At 42.4% G+C, this 19,165-nt stretch overlaps 1 protein-coding gene across 2 annotated transcripts in view; it reads right to left on the bottom strand.

Annotated features, from left to right (window-relative positions):
• The window catches only part of NUCB2 (nucleobindin 2), a 55,839-nt gene that overhangs the window by 13,506 nt on the left and 23,168 nt on the right, over window positions 1-19,165 (bottom strand). For both annotated transcript variants that reach the window (XM_089521069.1, XM_089521070.1), the window contains exons 4-6: window positions 13,778-13,904; window positions 10,001-10,104; window positions 448-633 (exon numbers count right to left, since the gene is read on the bottom strand). In XM_089521069.1, the coding sequence (XP_089377195.1) occupies window positions 448-633; window positions 10,001-10,104; window positions 13,778-13,904 (417 nt within the window). The remainder of the gene's footprint in view (window positions 1-447; window positions 634-10,000; window positions 10,105-13,777; window positions 13,905-19,165) is intronic.

The raw sequence follows: 19,165 nt of genomic DNA on the forward strand, positions 1-19,165 counted from the left end.
TACCAGAGAATGATTTTTAAAAGGTGAAACATTATGTTCAATTGCTGTAATAGTACTAGCCCTAATAATATAAACAATTTGAAATATTCTACAGTGCCACTCTTGATGAACCCCATGGTAAAAGAACAGAATAGTGTATTTCACACTCTCCATGAAAAAAACTGTAAACATAACAGCCAAAAATTAAAGAGTGTATTTAAGGAAATAGAAACTTCTAGACCCTTTTGGAAAAGATTTTAATTAAACAGGAAATAGTGGGAAGGAAGCATATAAAATGGAATTCAAATTTAGTGTTAGTGAAGTCAATAGCAAAAGTATGCAAGGTCAAGAGCTAAGCCACCTCATAACTTCATAATTTTTTTAAAAAAATTCCCGTTATTTCCATTTTCATTAAAATATAAGAAATACACCTTCAGAAAATAGTTTAGCTATAAACAGTGTTCTTACAGGATGGTTAACTTTGGGGTGATCACCATGCTTTTTCTTCATTTCTTCAAACTTGGATTCTTCTTGGCGTCGCTTTTCGTCATCCAGTGTTTTTAAATATTCTCTTCTTTCATGTTCTTTCATCATTTCATACTTCTTAAACTCCTCGTGGCGAGCTTTGTCATAGTTTTCTAAGTCACTTGTGGCCTGCAAATAAAAAAAGAAAAAGAAAGACTAATAAGAATGTGTTTGTTTCCTTTCGCTCCAGTATAGTCTTCATATACATTTGCTCCACCACTTAACAGCTATAACCTTTCCCTTCATTTTACACATGAAAGAAAAGCAGGCACAATCTGGTTTAGAAAGCCCTGTCTTGGGTGACTTACCACTATAAAGCTCAGGAGGTCTTCATCTATGGCTAAAAGAGCTGGATAGTTATTATAACTTGAGTCACTATATTTTGTGCCAAAATGTTAAGAGTCAGATTCTCAGGGCTGATGATGGGATTTTGGGGGGCCCTTACACAACAATAAACTGGCAGCCCTCTTAAACCTACCAAATACAAAAATATTTTTAGGGGTCAGAAGTTTAAAGCAATACTTAAAGACCAATAAAACTGCCAAGAACTGCTATTTCTGTATTCCATCACAACCTGGACACCAGTGCTGTTGGTCCGTCATTGCTTTATCCTAAGTCAATGAACTTAACTGCCTGATATTTTCTTTTTTTAAATCATTCTATCTCTATGTCTATGGATATGCAACCAGTCCTTCTCCTTTTGACACATGAGTGGGCCCCTGAAAAACTGGGAGTCTTCAAGTGACTGCCCACTCTGGTGTTGGACAAACAGATTTTGATCTTGGGTAGTTATGACTACATGGTGAGAGACTAAAAGCCTTTTTTTCTGGATGAATTTTTGCATCACTGGAAGGGCAACATGTTCTCTCAGCTGCTCAGAAATTATGAAAATGTGTCAACTGAATAAGCAACATTTATAGCAAATCTATTTAGTATCTCTAAAATTATATTAAAAGGTGTGGCAATTAAAAAGTTTTACTGTATTGCAGAGACAAGATTTATTATGTTAATGGCAATTATAAGTTGATCTACACATACAGAAAACGTGTGTGATGTAGCTCTCTTGAGTCAGTATCACTGCAAAAATCCACTTCTGAATAATATAGCCTATTGTCAAAAAGGACAGTATGCAAAGGGATCTTGCAGTACCTTTGAGACTAACTGAAAGATAGAATTGGTAGCACGAGACTATTTCTTCAGATGCATGTGGTGGAGTGAAAAGCCCAGGGACATACCTATATGTGTGAGAATGTTACTTAGCTACAGAAAAACACAAACACAGATGTGGACTCATGTGCAAAGCCTTGCCACAAACCCAGATGCCAAATCTGTCCACACATCTATTCAGGAAATGTCATCACAGCACCTAATGACATCACCTATAATATTAGAGGGACTTTTACTGCTTATCCTCCAATGTAATTTATGCCATAGTATGTCAGCAATGCCCTTCAGCACTCTACATTGCGCAGACAGGGCCCTGCGCCAGAGGATAAATGGACATAAATCAGACATTAGGAACAGGAATATACAAAAACTGGTTGCAGACTAATTCAATCTTCCTGGGCATTCCATCTCAGACCTTAGTACAAAAAGACAACAAAGGAAGATTGGAAAGAGAAACAGCAGAATTGGAGCATATCAACAAACTGGAGTCCATCAGCAGTGGGTAGAACAGAAACAATGGTTTCCTGGTACACTATAGCAAGCAATAGCAAGTACATTTCTATACTGCTTATCACTGCACTTAAGCATTCCCTAAGCTGTTTACAAAGTGTAAGCTAATTGCCCCCAACAATCTGGGTATTCATTTTAAAACCTTGGAAGGATGCAAGCCTGAGTCAAGCTTGAGTCCTTCTGCTGGTATTGAACTCGCAACCTTATGGTTTGTGAGTGAGTGGCTGCGGTACAGGCATTTAACCACTGAGCCACCAGGGCTCCTACACTACACACGTTATAACATTAGCTAATGCCCCAGCCTTGTAGAGGCTCTCTTGGCCAGTTCAGCACATCTTTTTTGGGCTCCCAGACTACATCCCAATACTCATTCATATGGTTATCTACTAACCTTGACTTTAGGCAACATCCTTGCCTTGTCCTCCAAAGACCATAATTAAAACAGAATTTGTCACTGCATCTCCACATCTGCAAAGTTTTGCATTCCTATGGACATTCTCACACACAGAGTGCTATATAGTTCTGCCCCTGGGCTTTCCACTCCACCACACACATCTGAGGAAGGAGGCTCAAGTCTATGAAAGCTCACGCTACCAACATATATCTTTCAGTTGGTTTCAAAGGTGCTGGAAAGATCCCTTTGCATACTGATTTTCCAGACTAATTCAGCTATGTTTTTGAATTTAAAAGGACAGGTTGCTTACCTGTAACTGTAGTTCTTTCAATGGTCATCTGTGTCCTCACACAATTGGGTATTGCCCCCGCACAGATCTATCCACTGAACAGTCCAGAGCTCATTAGCTTCTGGTGGGACCCCTACCCCTTTGGGGACCAGAACAAATAGCACCAAGAGCTACCCCTTTCAGTTCCACCATCTGTCAAGAATACACCAGACCTGCAGAAAGAGAGGGGAGGAAGAAGGGTTGTGTGAGGGCACAGATGACCACTTTAAGAACTACAGTTACAGGTAAGCAACCTGTCCTCCTTCTTCATGGTCTCTGTGCCTCACAAAATTGGGTGACTACCATATTTGCCAACTGAGGATAGAAGATAGCACTGCCCCTCCAAATGATGTGTAAACCTAAGCTTCGCAATCTATTCAGTAGTGCTGGAAGAAGGTAGATGGGTGAACCAACGTAGCCTCTCAGCAGACTTCTGGCAGGAAAATACCCCTTAGCCATGTATGGAATACAGAGATGCATGAGTGAAAAGGACCCTAGAGCCCAAGGATTGTGGTTCCTTGGCCAGCTGGTATGCCAAATTAATAAATCTGAAAACTCATTTGGACAGGCTCTGTGATGAAACAAGGAAGCCCACTTTTTGTCCCCCCATAGAAGAGAAAAAGTGAAAATCTCCTGATAGAAGCGGTATGGGGAGTGTATTATGCCAAAACTTGCCAAACATCCCAACAATGCAAGGTCTTTTCTAGCAGAGTTTAATGGTCCTGATAGAAGGCCAGCAGTGCAATGACTGAGTTAAGGTGGAACAGAGAGACCATCTTAGATAGGAATGCTGGGTCAAAGTGAAGCACCACTTTGTCCTAATGAAAATCAGATAGGACTGGTCTGCCCATAGAGCAAAATGTTCACCAGACTGTTTGGCAAAAGTAATAGCCACCAGAAAAACAGTCTTAAATGTGATGAGTTGTAGATCTGTGTTGTAGTCAACAGCTCAAAAGGCTTCTGCATCAGCTGAAACAGAATGAGTGAAAGAGACCAAGAGGGGACAAAGTTCTTGAAAGGCAGGTAGAGGTAGGATAAATCATACAAAAACTTCTTGTCAGTCACACTTCTTCATAGCGATCAAGCTGGATGGGCAGGTAGTTTATACACCACTGTGGTCACCAGGTAGACTTGCAAGAAAAAGAGAGACCTGCCTCCTTCAAATGTAGTAAGAAAACCATCAATGGCAGAATCAGACCTGGGTGAAGAAGCAAAAACACTCCCATTTTAGGGTCAAAGAATCTGTGCCAAGTAAAGGGTTTATACGAGGCCTGTGGAATGAACTGAGTGTCTAAAGCCTCCAAAGTCTCCAAGCTGGTAGATGGAGCAGCTTGAGATCTGGGTATCTCTCTCTGCCTTGCATCTGAGTGCACAGAGTGAGTGTGGGAGCTGGAGGTATTCTTGGTGAGACATTTGCGGGAGTGTTGCATACCAGGGCTGCTTAGGATCCATCCTTCTGAATCCTGACCTCATGATCAGGGAAAAGGACAGGAGGTACAGCAGGGATCCCATCCAGTACAGAAGAAGCATATCCCATAGAGTTGTGGCTGCAACCCATCCACTGCAGAAAAGTTTGCTTTTGTAGTTCTGTCTGGAAGAGAACAGATCTATCAATGGATGGTCCCAATGGCGCAAGATCAGGTTGAAAACCTGACGGGACAGGGAAAACATGTGGATTTCTGCAATCCCTTGATTGAGATTCTGCTAGAAGTTTGTCTTATCCAGCCATGTGCAGAACCAACAGGAAGATGTATCTGTCAGTGCATCAGTCCTACAGGTATGTGGCAGTCTTCCTGTAGAAAAAGCCCTCTCCATCTAAAGCAAGATACTTTATCCTCCTTCTGGTATCCTTGGTGAAGCCAGCTAACTTCAACCTGGTATAACACAGTAGGCTGACAGATGTTGCCATAATCTTCATGGCACAGTCCACACCATGGTGTGCAGCATAGATTTCCCAAGCTGCCAACCAATGTGCCTCCTGCTGGAAGAGGACAGCCAAATTCCTCTGGTTCTCTGACAAGTATGGAATGAAAGACAGCATCTTTTACCAGAGAAACTGCTGATACTTCACCATGCAGGCTTGGTATTTGGTTACTCGGATTGCCAGTACCACACACTAATAGAACCATCTCCCAAACATGTCAAGGCAGTGCCCTTCCCTGTCCGGTAGAGTGGACTGAATTTACAGGAGGATGTAGACAAAGAGGCCTCTAGTATGTTTGAGCTGGGGACTAGGTAGGTAAAAAGGAAGGAGATCCTTGCCTGATGCACCTTGTAGGGACTCTCAAGATGCCTTGCTGTCACAGGAAGACCAATGAAGGTTTAGACCAAGATTGTTTCATGAGGTCTAATACAGCTGATATAAGGAGAAACATGGCCAGTGTAGAACCCTGTACATCAATATCAGCAGAAAGGTGGGCTGATTCTTAATCTCCAGGGCCAGCAGGTTCACCATCCTTCTGATTAGCTCCACATATGGGCAAAGATCTTCAGTCGCTGACAGGTGTGATGTCACCAACCTCATTTGTGCGAGAAGGGGTGAAGGGGACACTGGCCAACTACACCCTCACCCTCATGCCCCAAAGATTCAAGGAAGCTGGTATCAAGTGTTGGGTAACTCAGTCAAGCCCAGATGGAGATAAGAAACAGACAGCTGTGTCTATAGCATAGCCAGTGATTCCAGTACAAACGGAGTTGCTAAATTATCTTCCTGGTGTGGAGGATGAGGTTTCAATGTAGAAGCCACTTCCCGGTCTGGCAGTAGGAAGACTGTAGCTGAAACAGTTCCCCAGTCTGATGATGTGACAACTGTGGTTACTGGTACCAGATCAGTGAGCTGGCCTGGAGGCCTTGATACCATAGCCACTGGAAACATTTGCTGAGGGTGAAAGGAAGCTGAGGGAGAGGTCCATGACCTGGACCAGGACTGATGTGTCCCAGTCTAACAGACAGAAGAGACACAAGACATTACGATCTGAGGAAAATGAAGCAGAGGACAGAATAGGGGAATTTCAGCACAAAATAAGTAAAGAGATAGTAGAGGAATACCTTGTTAATCTAAATGAATTTAAATCTCCAGGACCAGATGAACTACATCCAAGGGTATTAAAAGAACTGGCAAATGTAATATCGGAGCCATTGGCAATCATATCTGAAAACTCCTGGGAAGCAGGAGAAATCCCAGCAGACTGGAGGAGGCAAACCTTGTCCCCATCTTCAAAAAAGGGAAAAAAGAGGATCCCAACAATTATCGTCCAGTTAGTCTGACATCAATACCAGGAAAGATTCTGGAGCAGATCATTAAACAGAGAGTCCGTGAACATCTAGAAGGCAATGCCATAATCACAAGAAGTCAACATGGGTTTCAGAGAAACAAGTCATGCCAGACAAATCTGACCTCTTTCTTTGATAAAATTACCAGCTTGGTAGCTGAAGGGAATGTTGTGGATATAGTATTTCCGTAAGGCCTTTGACAAGGTTCCCCATGACATTCTTGCAAACAAGCTTGTAAAATGTGGGCTAGACAAAGTAACTTTTACATGGATTTGGAATTGGTTGACCGGCCGAACCCAAAGGGTGCTCAACAATGGCATCTTTTCATCCTGGAGAGAAGTGACCAGTGGGGTCCCACAGGACTCTGACAAAATTGGGAGCATATTTATCAAATTTGCAGATGACACCAAATTAGGAGGAATAGCTAATACTGTACTCCAGATGACAGGATCAACATTCAAAATGATCTGAATAGACTAGAAAGCTGGGCCAAAGCTAACAAAATAAAATTCAACACAGAGAAATGTAAGGTACTGCACTTAGGACAGAAAAATGAAATGCACAGATATAGGATGGGGGACACCTGGCTGAATGAAAGTACATGTGAAAGAGATCTGGGAGTCCAAGTTGACCACAAGTTGAACATGAGTCAACAGTGCGATGCGGCAGCTATAAAGGTCAATGCAATTTTAGGCTGCATCAATAAAAGTATAGTGTCTAGATCAAGAGAAGTAATAGTGCCACTGTATTCTGCCTTGGTCAGGCCCCACCTGGAATATTGTGTCCAGTTCTGGGCACCACGATTAAAAAAGGACATTGAGAAACTGGAGCGTGTCCAAAGGAGGGCGACTAAAATGGTGAAAGGTCTGGAAACCTTGCCCTATGAGGAACGACTCAGAGAGCTGGGGATGTTTAGCCTGGAGAAGAGAAGGTTAAGAGGTGCTATGATAGCCCTGTTTAAATATTTGAAAGGATGTTATATTGAGGAGGAAACAAGCTTGTTTTCTGCTGCTCCAGAGAACAGGACCCGGAACAATGGATGCAAGCTGCAGGAAAAGAGATTCCACCTCAACATTAGGAAGAACTTCCTGACAGTACGGGCTGTTCGACAGTGGAACACACTCCCTCGGAGTGTAGTGGAGTCTCCTTCCTTGGAGGTCTTTAAGCAGAGGCTAGATGGCCATCTATTGGGAATGCTTTGATTGGATTTCCTGCATGGCAGGGGGTTGGACTGGATGGCCCATGCGGTCTCTTCCAACTCTATGATTCTATGACCTAAACCAGTACCAATGCTTGGACTGGTAGATATTGTGATATTTGGCATAGAACTAAGGGATCAGTGTCAATAATCTGGGCAGTTAGTAGTGAGTCTCATGTGATGGAGCCAGCAAATCATCATGCAGTGACTCCATCCAAGGTGGTTCATAAACATAGCAGTTAGAGGCAGGTGAATCCAAACCCAGATGAAGTTCACAATACCAGGGAGAGTACCAAGGCCAGTCCAAGCCAGAACGATATTGTTGGTGTTGTAGCAACTCCAGGGCATATGCACCCACTTGGTCAAGACAGGTCTTGATCCAGTGATGGCTAGTGACACTGAACCATTGAATCACAGCTACGGCTGTGTAGCATATGAGACTGCCTTGAGGAATGGAACCGACAGTGAGGTGGGAGGGCAGGTGGCTGAGGAGAGAGGAGAGGCAGCTGGCACACCTAAAAATGGTTCTCCTAAAAGCTCAGAGCCAGTGGGGTAGTGGTTCCACTGTTCCACAGAAAGCTGGTCATTCTGGATGTGTGCTACATGGGGAACTCCCTGGACTGACTGATCTTCAACTTAAGTGACCTTACTAATACTGGACAAAGTTGCAAATCAATGCTGGGCCAAGAAAACTCAGTACTGAGGTTGGTCCAATTTTCCCCTTCCCCTTAACTTTAGCCCATCTCTTGTTCTTCTGAAGTGCTGTTGAGTCCACAGAACTTCTCCTTTGTCCCCTACCAGACTTAGGCTGTATGAGAATGAATCTTCATGGAGCCTAGGCTGTATCTTGGCTGCTATAAGCCTCCAATGGCTGCATGGAAGGTGCAGATCTGGCTGTTCCCCTGGACAGAAGAATCATGTTTGGTTGGGCTGTGGACAATTTTTACAGATCGACACAGATCTGTAGAGGCTGACAAGTCAGGAAAAGAGAAGCAGGGAAAGGGGCTAACAATTACTACTCTCCAATAACTATTTTTTTTAAAAAAATGAGGTAAAGCATGTAGAAGAAGAATTAAAAGAGATAAAAAAGAAGGCAAGGCTAAACATCTGAAACTATCCCAGATGAACAGCATGATGGACAAAAAGGAACTGAGGGTTGCTCTTGGCACTATTTATGCTGGCATCCAAAGAGGTGAGGTTCCTGCAGAAAGCTACTAAATTTTGGAATGTTCTGTGAATGGATTTATGCAGGTGCAATACCCAACTGTGTGAGGCGCTGAGACTACAAATAAAAAGTTCTTGTTCATAACATGAGATGCTAGTTTTCCAGGGATTATACCAGTACACACCTAGGGAGCCTGTACTACTTTTTTTTCCTGAACACATACCAGTAATTAGCTTTTAGACAAAGCATAAGACTTATTGTTAATTTAGTATAAATTATGAATCTTCATGGAATTCTGGTAGCTTCCATAGTAATTTAACGTCACATAGCAGCTAACAGGAAAGAATGAAAGAGTGACAGAGGATGCCACAGTAGCATTAACAGCAGTGGGTACTTAGGTTTGTTGTGACTTACAGTCAGAACTGTAAGAAGAAAACAAATTACATTTCAAAATACAGTATCCCTGCAAAAATATCACTGAACTCAATAGGGGGAGCTACGCACTCACTATATTCTCAGCCTCTGTCCTTTCCATTTGCAAGAAGGCAAAAATAGCCCTAACTCCTACTGAGATAATCTATTTGCCACACTTTGAAAAGCCTCAAGTAGTATAGAAATGCCAAGTATTTAACTAAATAGTTTTGTCCTTCCAGCTGTCTTACCCAGTTTTTAAAAAATCAGGGCACAGACAAATTTGGTGTCTTTCACATCTGGCAATACTATTACATGCTTTAAGCCCACAAGAAAGGGTTGTGTATATATCTAAAGAACTTATTTTTAAAAAGAAAACAGACCATTAAGCTTTGATTGGCAGATCAATTAACTAATGCTTCAACTGAGTGATCTATGGAACAGCAATTTTAATCAGGAACAGACCTGTTTATATTATAAGACTATTTTGGCTATGCTAACTTAATTTGAATCACAGTCTTTTTTTTTAACTGGTAGCTTAGATTTTAATATCATGAAAGAGATAAGCTTTAATAATATGCAAATACATTTTAATGTAATCAGGCAGTTGGTTAAAAGACAGATAATTAATCAACCAAAATTGTTTGATGGCTTGACATCACGTGCATAATACACATGCAGACATATACAGAAACTCACCAAGTTAAAGAAGTCAGAAAAGAAAGCATGTAAGAGCATTAGCTGGCACAGGTCAAAAGAGCATTTAAAGGCACTGGAGAAACTTAGGGCTGCTTATATTGGCATCAGAATGTATGTTACATGCGGCACCAAAAGAAAAATAAACAGACTGTTTTAAAATGCACAAAAATGTTTTCTGTCGCACAATATTACATTACAGAGCCAACTGGGATTCTTAGATTATGACTCCTACAGTAACTATGAAAGTTATTCAAAATGGAGACAGGGCATGGAAAATGGGAGGTTCCACTGTCGAAACACACAGGGAAAAGAGCAAGCAAACCTTCAGAAAAATATCTGCTCAGCACTTACAGTTCTGATTAGCATATCTAAATCTTTAGCTTCAAAAGTATGAGGGTTGTGGTGGTTCAGATGCTCAAACTGTTTGAGAAGAGCTTGATGGTCTATGCCAGAATCTGAAAACAACCCCCACAAAGAGAGAATCATTGAAACTATATTTATTAAATACATATGATGCATGAAACACTGTACAGAAGTCAAAGCATATTTTTAAAAACACAACACACATAAGTCGCAATCACAGGAAAATCTCAGGGATAGCATTTAAACTTTATACAATATTTTATAAATGCCACCACTCAAAAGGTCACAATGGTAAAAATGTTTATGTAGGGATTCAGGCCAAAACTTCATGCTGTTTGACGAGAAGGATATAATGTGGCTGCTATCTCCATGGACTGTACAAAAACTAAATAGATTCTTTCACCATTGGTGGCGGAATCTCCAGCACGCCTGAAGCAGCAAGCTAGCACAGTCCTTCAGAATCTGTCATTCTTTCATTGCCTTACCACTCTTTTTCATTGCTATGGCTGGCACCTCCTCACTGCTTGCTCAAACAAATGCTGCAATGACAGTAGATTCAACCATGTGTTCTGTGACTAGAACAAGACATAAATAAGCCTCATGCTTGCTTCAATGTACACTTTCCCAACAACAATCTCAAGAATATATTGGCAAAAACTGGCTGGATGAGAAGCAAGCATGCTGTTAGTTTGCTACAGCAGCTGACCTGCTCCATCAGGATTAAGGGATGGAAATGGCTGTAGCATTCCCATCCTCTTAATAGGGGCAGCTCAGGAGAAGCAATCAAGGCATATGAGTCCACATTCTTCCAGGATCCAAACCTGTGACTGCTGTCTCACTCTGCCTAATGGCTCTGTATTACACTGTAATTTCAATAGACACAAAATTAAAATGTATAGTACAGTAGATACATAAAACATGCATTTGGGAATTTATCATTCATCCTAATACCAAGCTTGGGTGATGGGCTGATTACCAGTTTTGAAACTAAATAGGATCACCTATTCATACAAGTTATTATGGTTACATACTCCTGGGCAATTACTGAATTATATAGAAGTATTTAAAGTTTAAAATTAAAAAGAACTAAAAACAGCTTGATGATGTCCAGAATCCAAGGACTGGCTACCTGGAAAGGAAATAATTAAAAAAGGGCAGCAGATTGAATAAGGACCTTATCACATTAACAAATAAGCCGTCTTACCTCTTCCAGCTTGAATTCAGGATCTTGGATGCTCCTGGATGTTATCATACCTAAATCGCCACTCATCTAGCTGGGATGCTGCCACCCAGATGCATCCCTGGTCGAAGCCTTGCTCAGCCAGCCAATTTTTGAAGTCAGAACCTCCCTGACTTAAAAAAACAATGCAGGCTGAGCAAGGCTTCGACCTGGTATGCATCTGGGCAGCGGATCCTGGCTAGATCGGCAGCAATATAGGTATGCTAACATCCGGGGGCATCTCGGATCCTGCATTTAAGCCAGAAGAGGTAAACCGGCTTATTTGTTAATGCTATAAGATTCTATATGAGAGTGTGCTTAACTTTAGCTATAGTGCTGAGATTAAAAGGAGAAATTCACACCCATGAGGAGGAGTAAGGATTGCTTGCTCTCTGGCTTTTAACTACAGTCGGCCCTTCTTATACACTGATTTTTTATACACGGATTTAAGCATACACGGTTTGAAAATGTACCAAAAAAGTATAAATTTACCTTGATTTTCCATTTTTTATAAGGGACACCATTTTGCTATGTCATTATATGTAATGAGACTTGAGCATACACGGATTTTGTTATACACGGGAGATCTTGGAACCAAACCCCAGCGTATAACAAGGGTCCACTGTATTCTCAGCAATATTGCATGTACAGAAACCCTGATTATTTCGAACAGACTGTAACCCAATCTGTTTGAAAGAGGTCAGAATTCTGCTGGGCTGAATGGGAGAAACCTTAAGCAGGAAATACTATAGAACATCCCATGTTTTTCCATACTATGCCACAATTGTTACACAGAAAAAATATCCATGCAGCACACAGTTCCTATGTAGATTACTGCATATAGTTTTCTGCTTGCAAATGTGGTGTTTCCCAGTGGTGGAGGGCTAATCATAATTCAATTGTTCTGAACTACATCTTCCCAAATCACTGATCCAATCCCTTACCACTGACTATGCTGGGTATGGCTTCTGGGAGTTGTCAGCCAAACCATCTAGTGAATGAAAGAATCCCACTTCTGTACACATATGAAGTTCATTCCTTCATAGGATATAAGAAGTCTGTTATACTGCAAGTGGTTTTTATCACAGTGTGTTCTAAAGATGACTAACTGCAGGCCAGAAACAGGGACACTGCTAGCCAGGAATAACAATAGCAAGTGCATTTCTATACCACTTATCAGTGCACTTAAGCACTCCCCAAGCAGTTTAAAATGTGTACGCCAATTGTCCCCAACAAGCTGGGTACTCATTTTAATGACCTCAGAAGGATGCAAGGCTGAGTCGACCCTGAGCCCCTGGATGGTACTGAACTCACAACTTTGTGGTTTGTGAGTAAGGGGCTGCAGTACTGGCATTTAACTACTGCACCATCAGGTAAATGGAAATGAATGCTTTAGTCCTATTTATAATTTTTAAAAATATTGCTATTTAAAAGTCTGCTTAGAAGGGGAGGAAAGCATAGTTTTAGCCCTTTCACAACAATGTTGGGCTAGAATCCTGTCACTGCACTATGCAAGTGTAATTACACTGGTGTATGCAGTGGTGGCAAGAAGAAAAAGGTCAAATGCTCAGCCACCATAAAGGAAATAAAGCATTGGAGAAATAGGCAGCTGGTAGATGGCAATTTTCTCTCCCTTCCCTCATCACTGCTGTGCAAGCCTGTAGCACAGAGGGCCAACCGAAATCTGGCTAAGGTGTCTTTTTCTCTGGGTCCTCACTTGAATCTTCTGAATGTTGGCTGAGTAGTGGCATACAAAATGTTGGTATGTTCTGATGTAGAGCTATTCAGATTGGCTGGTAGGTGTGGGAACAATGAAAGCAAGACAAAGGGAAAAATCTATAAGTGAGCTGGTCTGGAATGCTTTAGAAAAAAGCATAAAAGTATTCTATAGATAATGTGATCTCCCTTCAAAACGGCTGGCCTTCCATCTTCCAGAAGAATAATTTACTGATACTAGAAAATGCAAGCATTTCAAACGCTGCACTGAGCCATTTATCTACATCATCTTGTATAACGTTTTCCTTTTCCGTACTCTCTGTGCTACATCTGTATGAAAAACTACACCAGCCAGAGTAATGCTGCATTTTAAAAAATGGTACTGTTCTGGTAAGTATTTCAATTGCATAAAAAGCAACATATAGCCTGGATCCACAAGGGGTCTATCCCCAGAATCAGAAAGGGAAGAAAGCCCCCCTCCTTGCCAGAGGCCACCATGCACCCATAAAACCTGCTCCAGAGAACTGGACCAACAAAATGTCTGACAATTTAAACATAAACATTCTAACTGGCATGTCTCTTTCTTTAACCTCAAAATAACAAATCATTTATCCTGTGTCTCTTGTTTCCTTGGAGCCAGTTTCTCTTGTTCACCCTGATTCTTCAAAAGGACAGGAAAGTGTAATGAGGTCAAGGAAAAGAACAGAACTACTTGCACCTTTTGGTCTCACTTTGCTATTGGTAATATGAGAGACAAATATAATTGTTTATATCAGATGCCAGCCCTTTGCTCAGTCAATTCTTGCCCATCTTTTCCTGTGTGTTCTTACCTTGAAATGAATCAATCTTGGCTTTAATTAACATCCTTAATCTTGCAACCTCTTGTCTTTTCAGTTCATCCAGCTTTGTTCTTACATGATGACTAACTAAATCTAGTTCTTTGCTTAACTTTCCACTCTGTTAAAACAAACAAAGAATGATAGATATCACAGTTTCTGATCTAAAATTTACTGTTCAGTCTATGAGTTCTGCATATTCAAGAGACAAATGCTGAAGAATGTCACAATATCAAAAATGGCATGTTGTTAATGGAAGGAAATATCCTGGGCATGAGGGTGGGCAGCTAAGAAAGGCTCAGATAAAAAACATAGCATTCATATTGTTATGAACCTTCAAGTTGATGTTGACTTATGGTGACCCTATCCTTGAGGTTTCCTGGCAAGAACTATTCCAAGATTTGCTACTGCCTTCCTCATACAAGCTCATCCATTGGGTTTCCATGGCTCAGCAGGTATTCAAATCCTGGTGTCCTGAAGTCCTAGTCCAGGGGTCGGCAACCTGCGGCCCGCGGGCCGGATCCGGCCCGCGGGCGCCTTTCCGCCGGCCCCCGGTCCCTCCTGCCGCCGAAATCGCCGCCGAAATCAGGCCGCGGGTGCCTCGCTGCCATCCTCCTCCTCCACCACGCATGGCCATGCGGAGGAGGCGAAGGAAAAGGAGGGCAGTGAGGTCTGGGGCGGAAGAGGCGAAGGTGGAGGCGGTGCCTCCTGCGCGCCGCCGCGCCACCTTCCCCGCCTCCCCGCTGCCGCTGGCTTCCCTCTCGGCCTGGATGGGGCCTAGGCTCCACTCAGGCCGAGGGAGAAGCCGGCGTCGCCGCTGGCTTCCCTCTGGGCCTGGATGGGGCCCTGGCTCCGTTCAGGCCGAGGGAGAAGCCAGCGGGGCCGCTGGCTTCCCCCCCCGGCCTGCCTGGGGCCTAGGCTCCACTCAGGCCGAGGGAGAAGCTGGCGTCGCCGCTGGCTTCCCTCTGGGCGTGGATGGGGCCCTGGCTCCGTTCAGGCCGAGGGAGAAGCCAGCGGGGCCGCTGGCTTCCCCCCCCCCCCCCCGGCCTGCCTGGGGCCTAGGCTCCACTCAGGCCGAGGGAGAAGCTGGCATCGCCGCTGGCTTCCCTCTGGGCCTGGATGGGGCCATGGCTCCGTTCAGGCCGAGGGAGAAGCCAGCGGGGCCGCTGGCTTCCCCCCCCCCCCCCCGGCCTGCCTGGGGCCTAGGCTCCACTCAGGCCGAGGGAGAAGCTGGCGTCGCCGCTGGCTTCCCTCTCGGCCTGGATGGGGCCATGGCTCCGTTCAGGCCGAGGGAGAAGCCAGCGGGGCCGCTGGCTGCCCCCCCCCCCCCGGCCTGCCTGGGGCTTAGGCTCCACTGAGGCCGAGAGAGAAGCCAGCAGCCTTGCTGGCTTTCCCCCCTGACCTGCCTGGGGCCTAGGCTCCGCTCAGACCGGGAAGGAGCAAGAGGAGGAGGATGAGAAAGCGGAGGAGAAGGAGGATGAAAAAGAGGAGGAGGAGGAGGATGAGAAAGCGGAGGAGAAGGAGGATGAAAAAGAGGAGGAGGAGGAGGATGAGAAAGCGGAGGAGAAGGAGGATGAAAAAGAGGAGGAGGAGGAGGATGAGAAAGCGGAGGAGGAGGAGGATGAAAAAGAGGAGGAGGAGGAGGATGAGAAAGCGGAGGAGAAGGAGGATGAAAAAGAGGAGGAGGAGGAGGATGAGAAAGCGGAGGAGAAGGAGGATGAAAAAGAGGAGGAGGAGGAGGATGAGAAAGCGGAGGAGGAGGAATTGGAAAGGTGAGACTTTTCAGGTCTGCCTTGGGGTTTTTTTTATTAATTTTTTAAAATATACAATACTTATTTTTGTTTTTTTTTATTTCAGTATTTTTATTCTTGCTTCTTATTTTATTTCAGTATTTTTATTATTGCTTTTTTATTTTATTTCATTATTTTAGTATTGCTTTTTAATTTTATCCAGTATTTTCTTATTGCTTTTTTATTTTATTTCAGTATTTTATTCTTGCTTCTTATTTTATTTCTGTATTTTTATTATTGCTTTTTTATTTTATTTCATTATTTTAGTATTGCTTTTTAATTTTATCCAGTATTTTCTTATTGCTTTTTTATTTTATTTCAGTATTTTTATTTCTTTTTTATTTTATTTCAGTATTTTATTCTTGCTTTTTATTTTATTTCAGTATTTTTATTATTGCTTTTTTATTTTATTTCAGTATTATATTATTGCTTTTTTATTTTATTTCAGTATTTTTATTACTGCTATTTTATTTTATTTCATTATTTTATTATTGCTTTTTAATTTTATCCAGTAATTTATTATTGCTTTTATTTCATTATTTTTATGATTGCTTTTTAATTTATTTCAGTATTTTATTATTGCTTTTTATTTTATTTCACTATTTTATTCCTGCTTTTTATTTTATTTCATTATGTTTATTATTGCTTTTTATTTTATTTCAGTGTTTTATTACTGCTTTTTATTTCATTTCATTATTTTTCTTATTGCTTTTTTATTTTAATTCAGTATTTTTATTATTTCTGAAGGTGAGACAGTGTGACTTTCCAAAGTGCATTTCTGTGTATTTTCGATGCATTTATTGCTGAAAGGTCTGCTTTAACAATGATAGTGGTGATGATGATGATGATGATGATGATGATATCAGTCAGCACACCCCTCCTCCTCCTCCTCCTCCTCCAGGGCTTTGGTGGAAGCCCCGCCCCTTGTGTGTGGCTCCGCCGCTGGAGGGTGGAAGCTCCACCCCTGGCATGAGGCTCCACCTCCAGAGGTGGAAGCTCCACCCCCTGCTTCGGCCCCCCAGTTGTCTGAGGGACAGCAACCCGGCCCCCGGCTCAAAAAGGTTGCCTACCCCTGTCCTAGTCCAACACTGAATCAGAAACTGTGCAGGGAATTCTCACACAGTTCAAGGAATAGTTGGATCACAAATAGTTCTGGCACATATATGAGAGATGCAAATCTACCAAGCCACTGACTCTTCAATATATCTGCTAAAAGTTGAAGCATGAATAACTAGCAAAGTGTAACTGAACCTAGATGTACCAGTAGAGTTGCCAGAGTAAAAACTGAAGGTGGCTCTTGTATCTTTAGTGGCTGTGTAGAAGACAGAATTTCAGCTGGTGTTGCTTTTTACCTGCATGTCAAGCAAAGCCTGCTGAAATTTTCCTTGTATGCAACCATTAGTTTACTGTGGACTAAGCTGCCATACACACTGATATACACATTGAACTGGAACTCTTGGCAGCAGAATCCATCAATAGCATTTGACATGATTTTACCAGATTAGGTTGCCCACCAGAGAGAGTGATTTGTCAAAGCCTCACTTAACATTAGCTTCAAGGTTTTTCCCACTGTTGGTGCAAGATTTACTATGGGGAAATTGCCATGGGGAAGGGAAATTAGCTCTTTTTAACATCAGCTGTTGACTTTTCGATTTAGGTTCACCCTAGTGTGTTAAACAAGAAAGCAGTATGTAGGCAGACAAGTTAGACTGCCTTACTATGCCACAGATGGTTGCAATACAGGGCAGGGAATAACCCAAACTCATTATACACACAGCAAGAGGGTGTACAGAAGAAGGTCAGTTCTTATTTAAATTTGGATGGGGGGTAACTGCTCACAAACAGTGGAGGATGGCAATAAGCCAAAGCTACAGCATAGCAAAGGATGTAAATATCTTCATTACTCTGGTAAACAATCTCGTTGCTTCCTTTGGACCCAAATTCAAAGCAACTATACTGTTCCTTTTTCACTGACTTACATGGAAACAGAAACATGCACTTCAGGATCAATGTATACTTTTAAAAGTTTGTTTTCATTATATACATCGGTAGGTATGCACATATACAGTAGATGTATGGCCATACACTCTCCCCCCCCCCCCCCATCTTGGTCATGCTGGAGAGGTTCCTGTTCACTCTAACTCTGTTCTGAGCTGTAATAAAATAGTTGTCTAAGATCTGGATTCAAATAACAGCTTCTAGCCTGAACCTGACATTCACTATATGCAAATAAAGCAATTGAGAGATCAGCAAATTATGTATCAATATCAAATGCATGGACCAAGGTCATCTATTTATTTTTCATGTTTTCAGCTTCTGTACAAGAACAATCTCAATGACACTTGTATTGTTTTGCATGCTCCTGTTAGAAACCAGAGCATCCCAGCTTTTTTTTTAACCAAATGTTGCATGCTTAAGCATTTAAAATACCATTAGATTCAACTGGATAAATTTAAGATTGTAACTATTATTAGTAGTATTGTTATTCTATTTATTTATATCTGGACTTCCTCCCAGTACAGGGACTCAAGGTAGCTAACAAAATTTTAAACAGTCTAAGTTAAGTTTAATGTTTAAAAACATTTAAACAATTCAAATAATTAAAACATTACATTATTAAAATTTAAAATGTAAAACTCTTTAAAACAAAAACAAAACAGCACCCATGTCAATATGTGAAAGCCTAGTGGCATAAAAATGTTTTTATCTGCCGTTGAAAAGAAAGCAAAGATGGAGCTTGCAAGCAGAAGGCCCTCTCTCTTATTCCCACCATATGTGCCTGAGAGAGTGGTGGGACAGAGAGAAGGGCCTCTCCGGATGATCTCAACACTCCAGTGGGCTCATACAGGGAGATATGGTCCTTCAAATAACCTGGACCCAAGCCATATAGCATTTTATAGGTCAAGACGAGCACTTTATAGAATCATAGAATCATAGAGTTGGAAGAGACGGACTGGCAACCAATGGAGCTGTCACAACTAGGGAGTTGTATGCTTCCTGTAGCCAGGTCCAGTTAACAGCCTGGCCGCAGCTCTTTGAGCCAGCTGAAGTTTCTGAGCTCTTTTCAAAGGCAGCATTACAGTAATTCAGACAAGATGTAACCAAGGCATGTACCACCATGGCCAGATCTGACTTCTCCAGGAATGGGTGCAGCTGGCACACAAGTCTTCGCTGTGCAAAAGCACTCCTGCTTACTGCTGATACTTGGGCTTCCAGGCTCAGCACTGAATCCAGAAATACCCCATCTAACACAGGCTGAATCCCTATTCCCGGATCTGTCTTTTGAGTGACCAGGAGCACCGCTGTCTTGTCTGAATTAAGCCTCAATTTGTTTGCCTTCCATTACAGCGGCCAGACACCAGTTTAGGAGAGGAACACCTTCCTTGGAATTAGGTGGAAAAGAGTGATAGAGCTGGGTATCATCAGCGTACAGGAGACACCTTACTCCAAAACTCCAGACAACCTCTCCCAGCAGTTTCATGTAGATGTTAAAAAGCATAGGGGGCAACACTGAATTGAGGGACCCCACAAGCCAATGGCCAAGGAGTCAAATAGGAATCCCCCAGCACCACCTTCTGAGAGCACCCTTCCA

The sequence above is a fragment of the Sceloporus occidentalis genome, unplaced genomic scaffold (genome assembly GCF_023333645.1).
Source record: "Sceloporus occidentalis isolate IW3139 unplaced genomic scaffold, rSceOcc1.0.p SCAF_4, whole genome shotgun sequence".
Taxonomy (NCBI): Eukaryota; Metazoa; Chordata; class Lepidosauria; order Squamata; family Phrynosomatidae; genus Sceloporus; species Sceloporus occidentalis.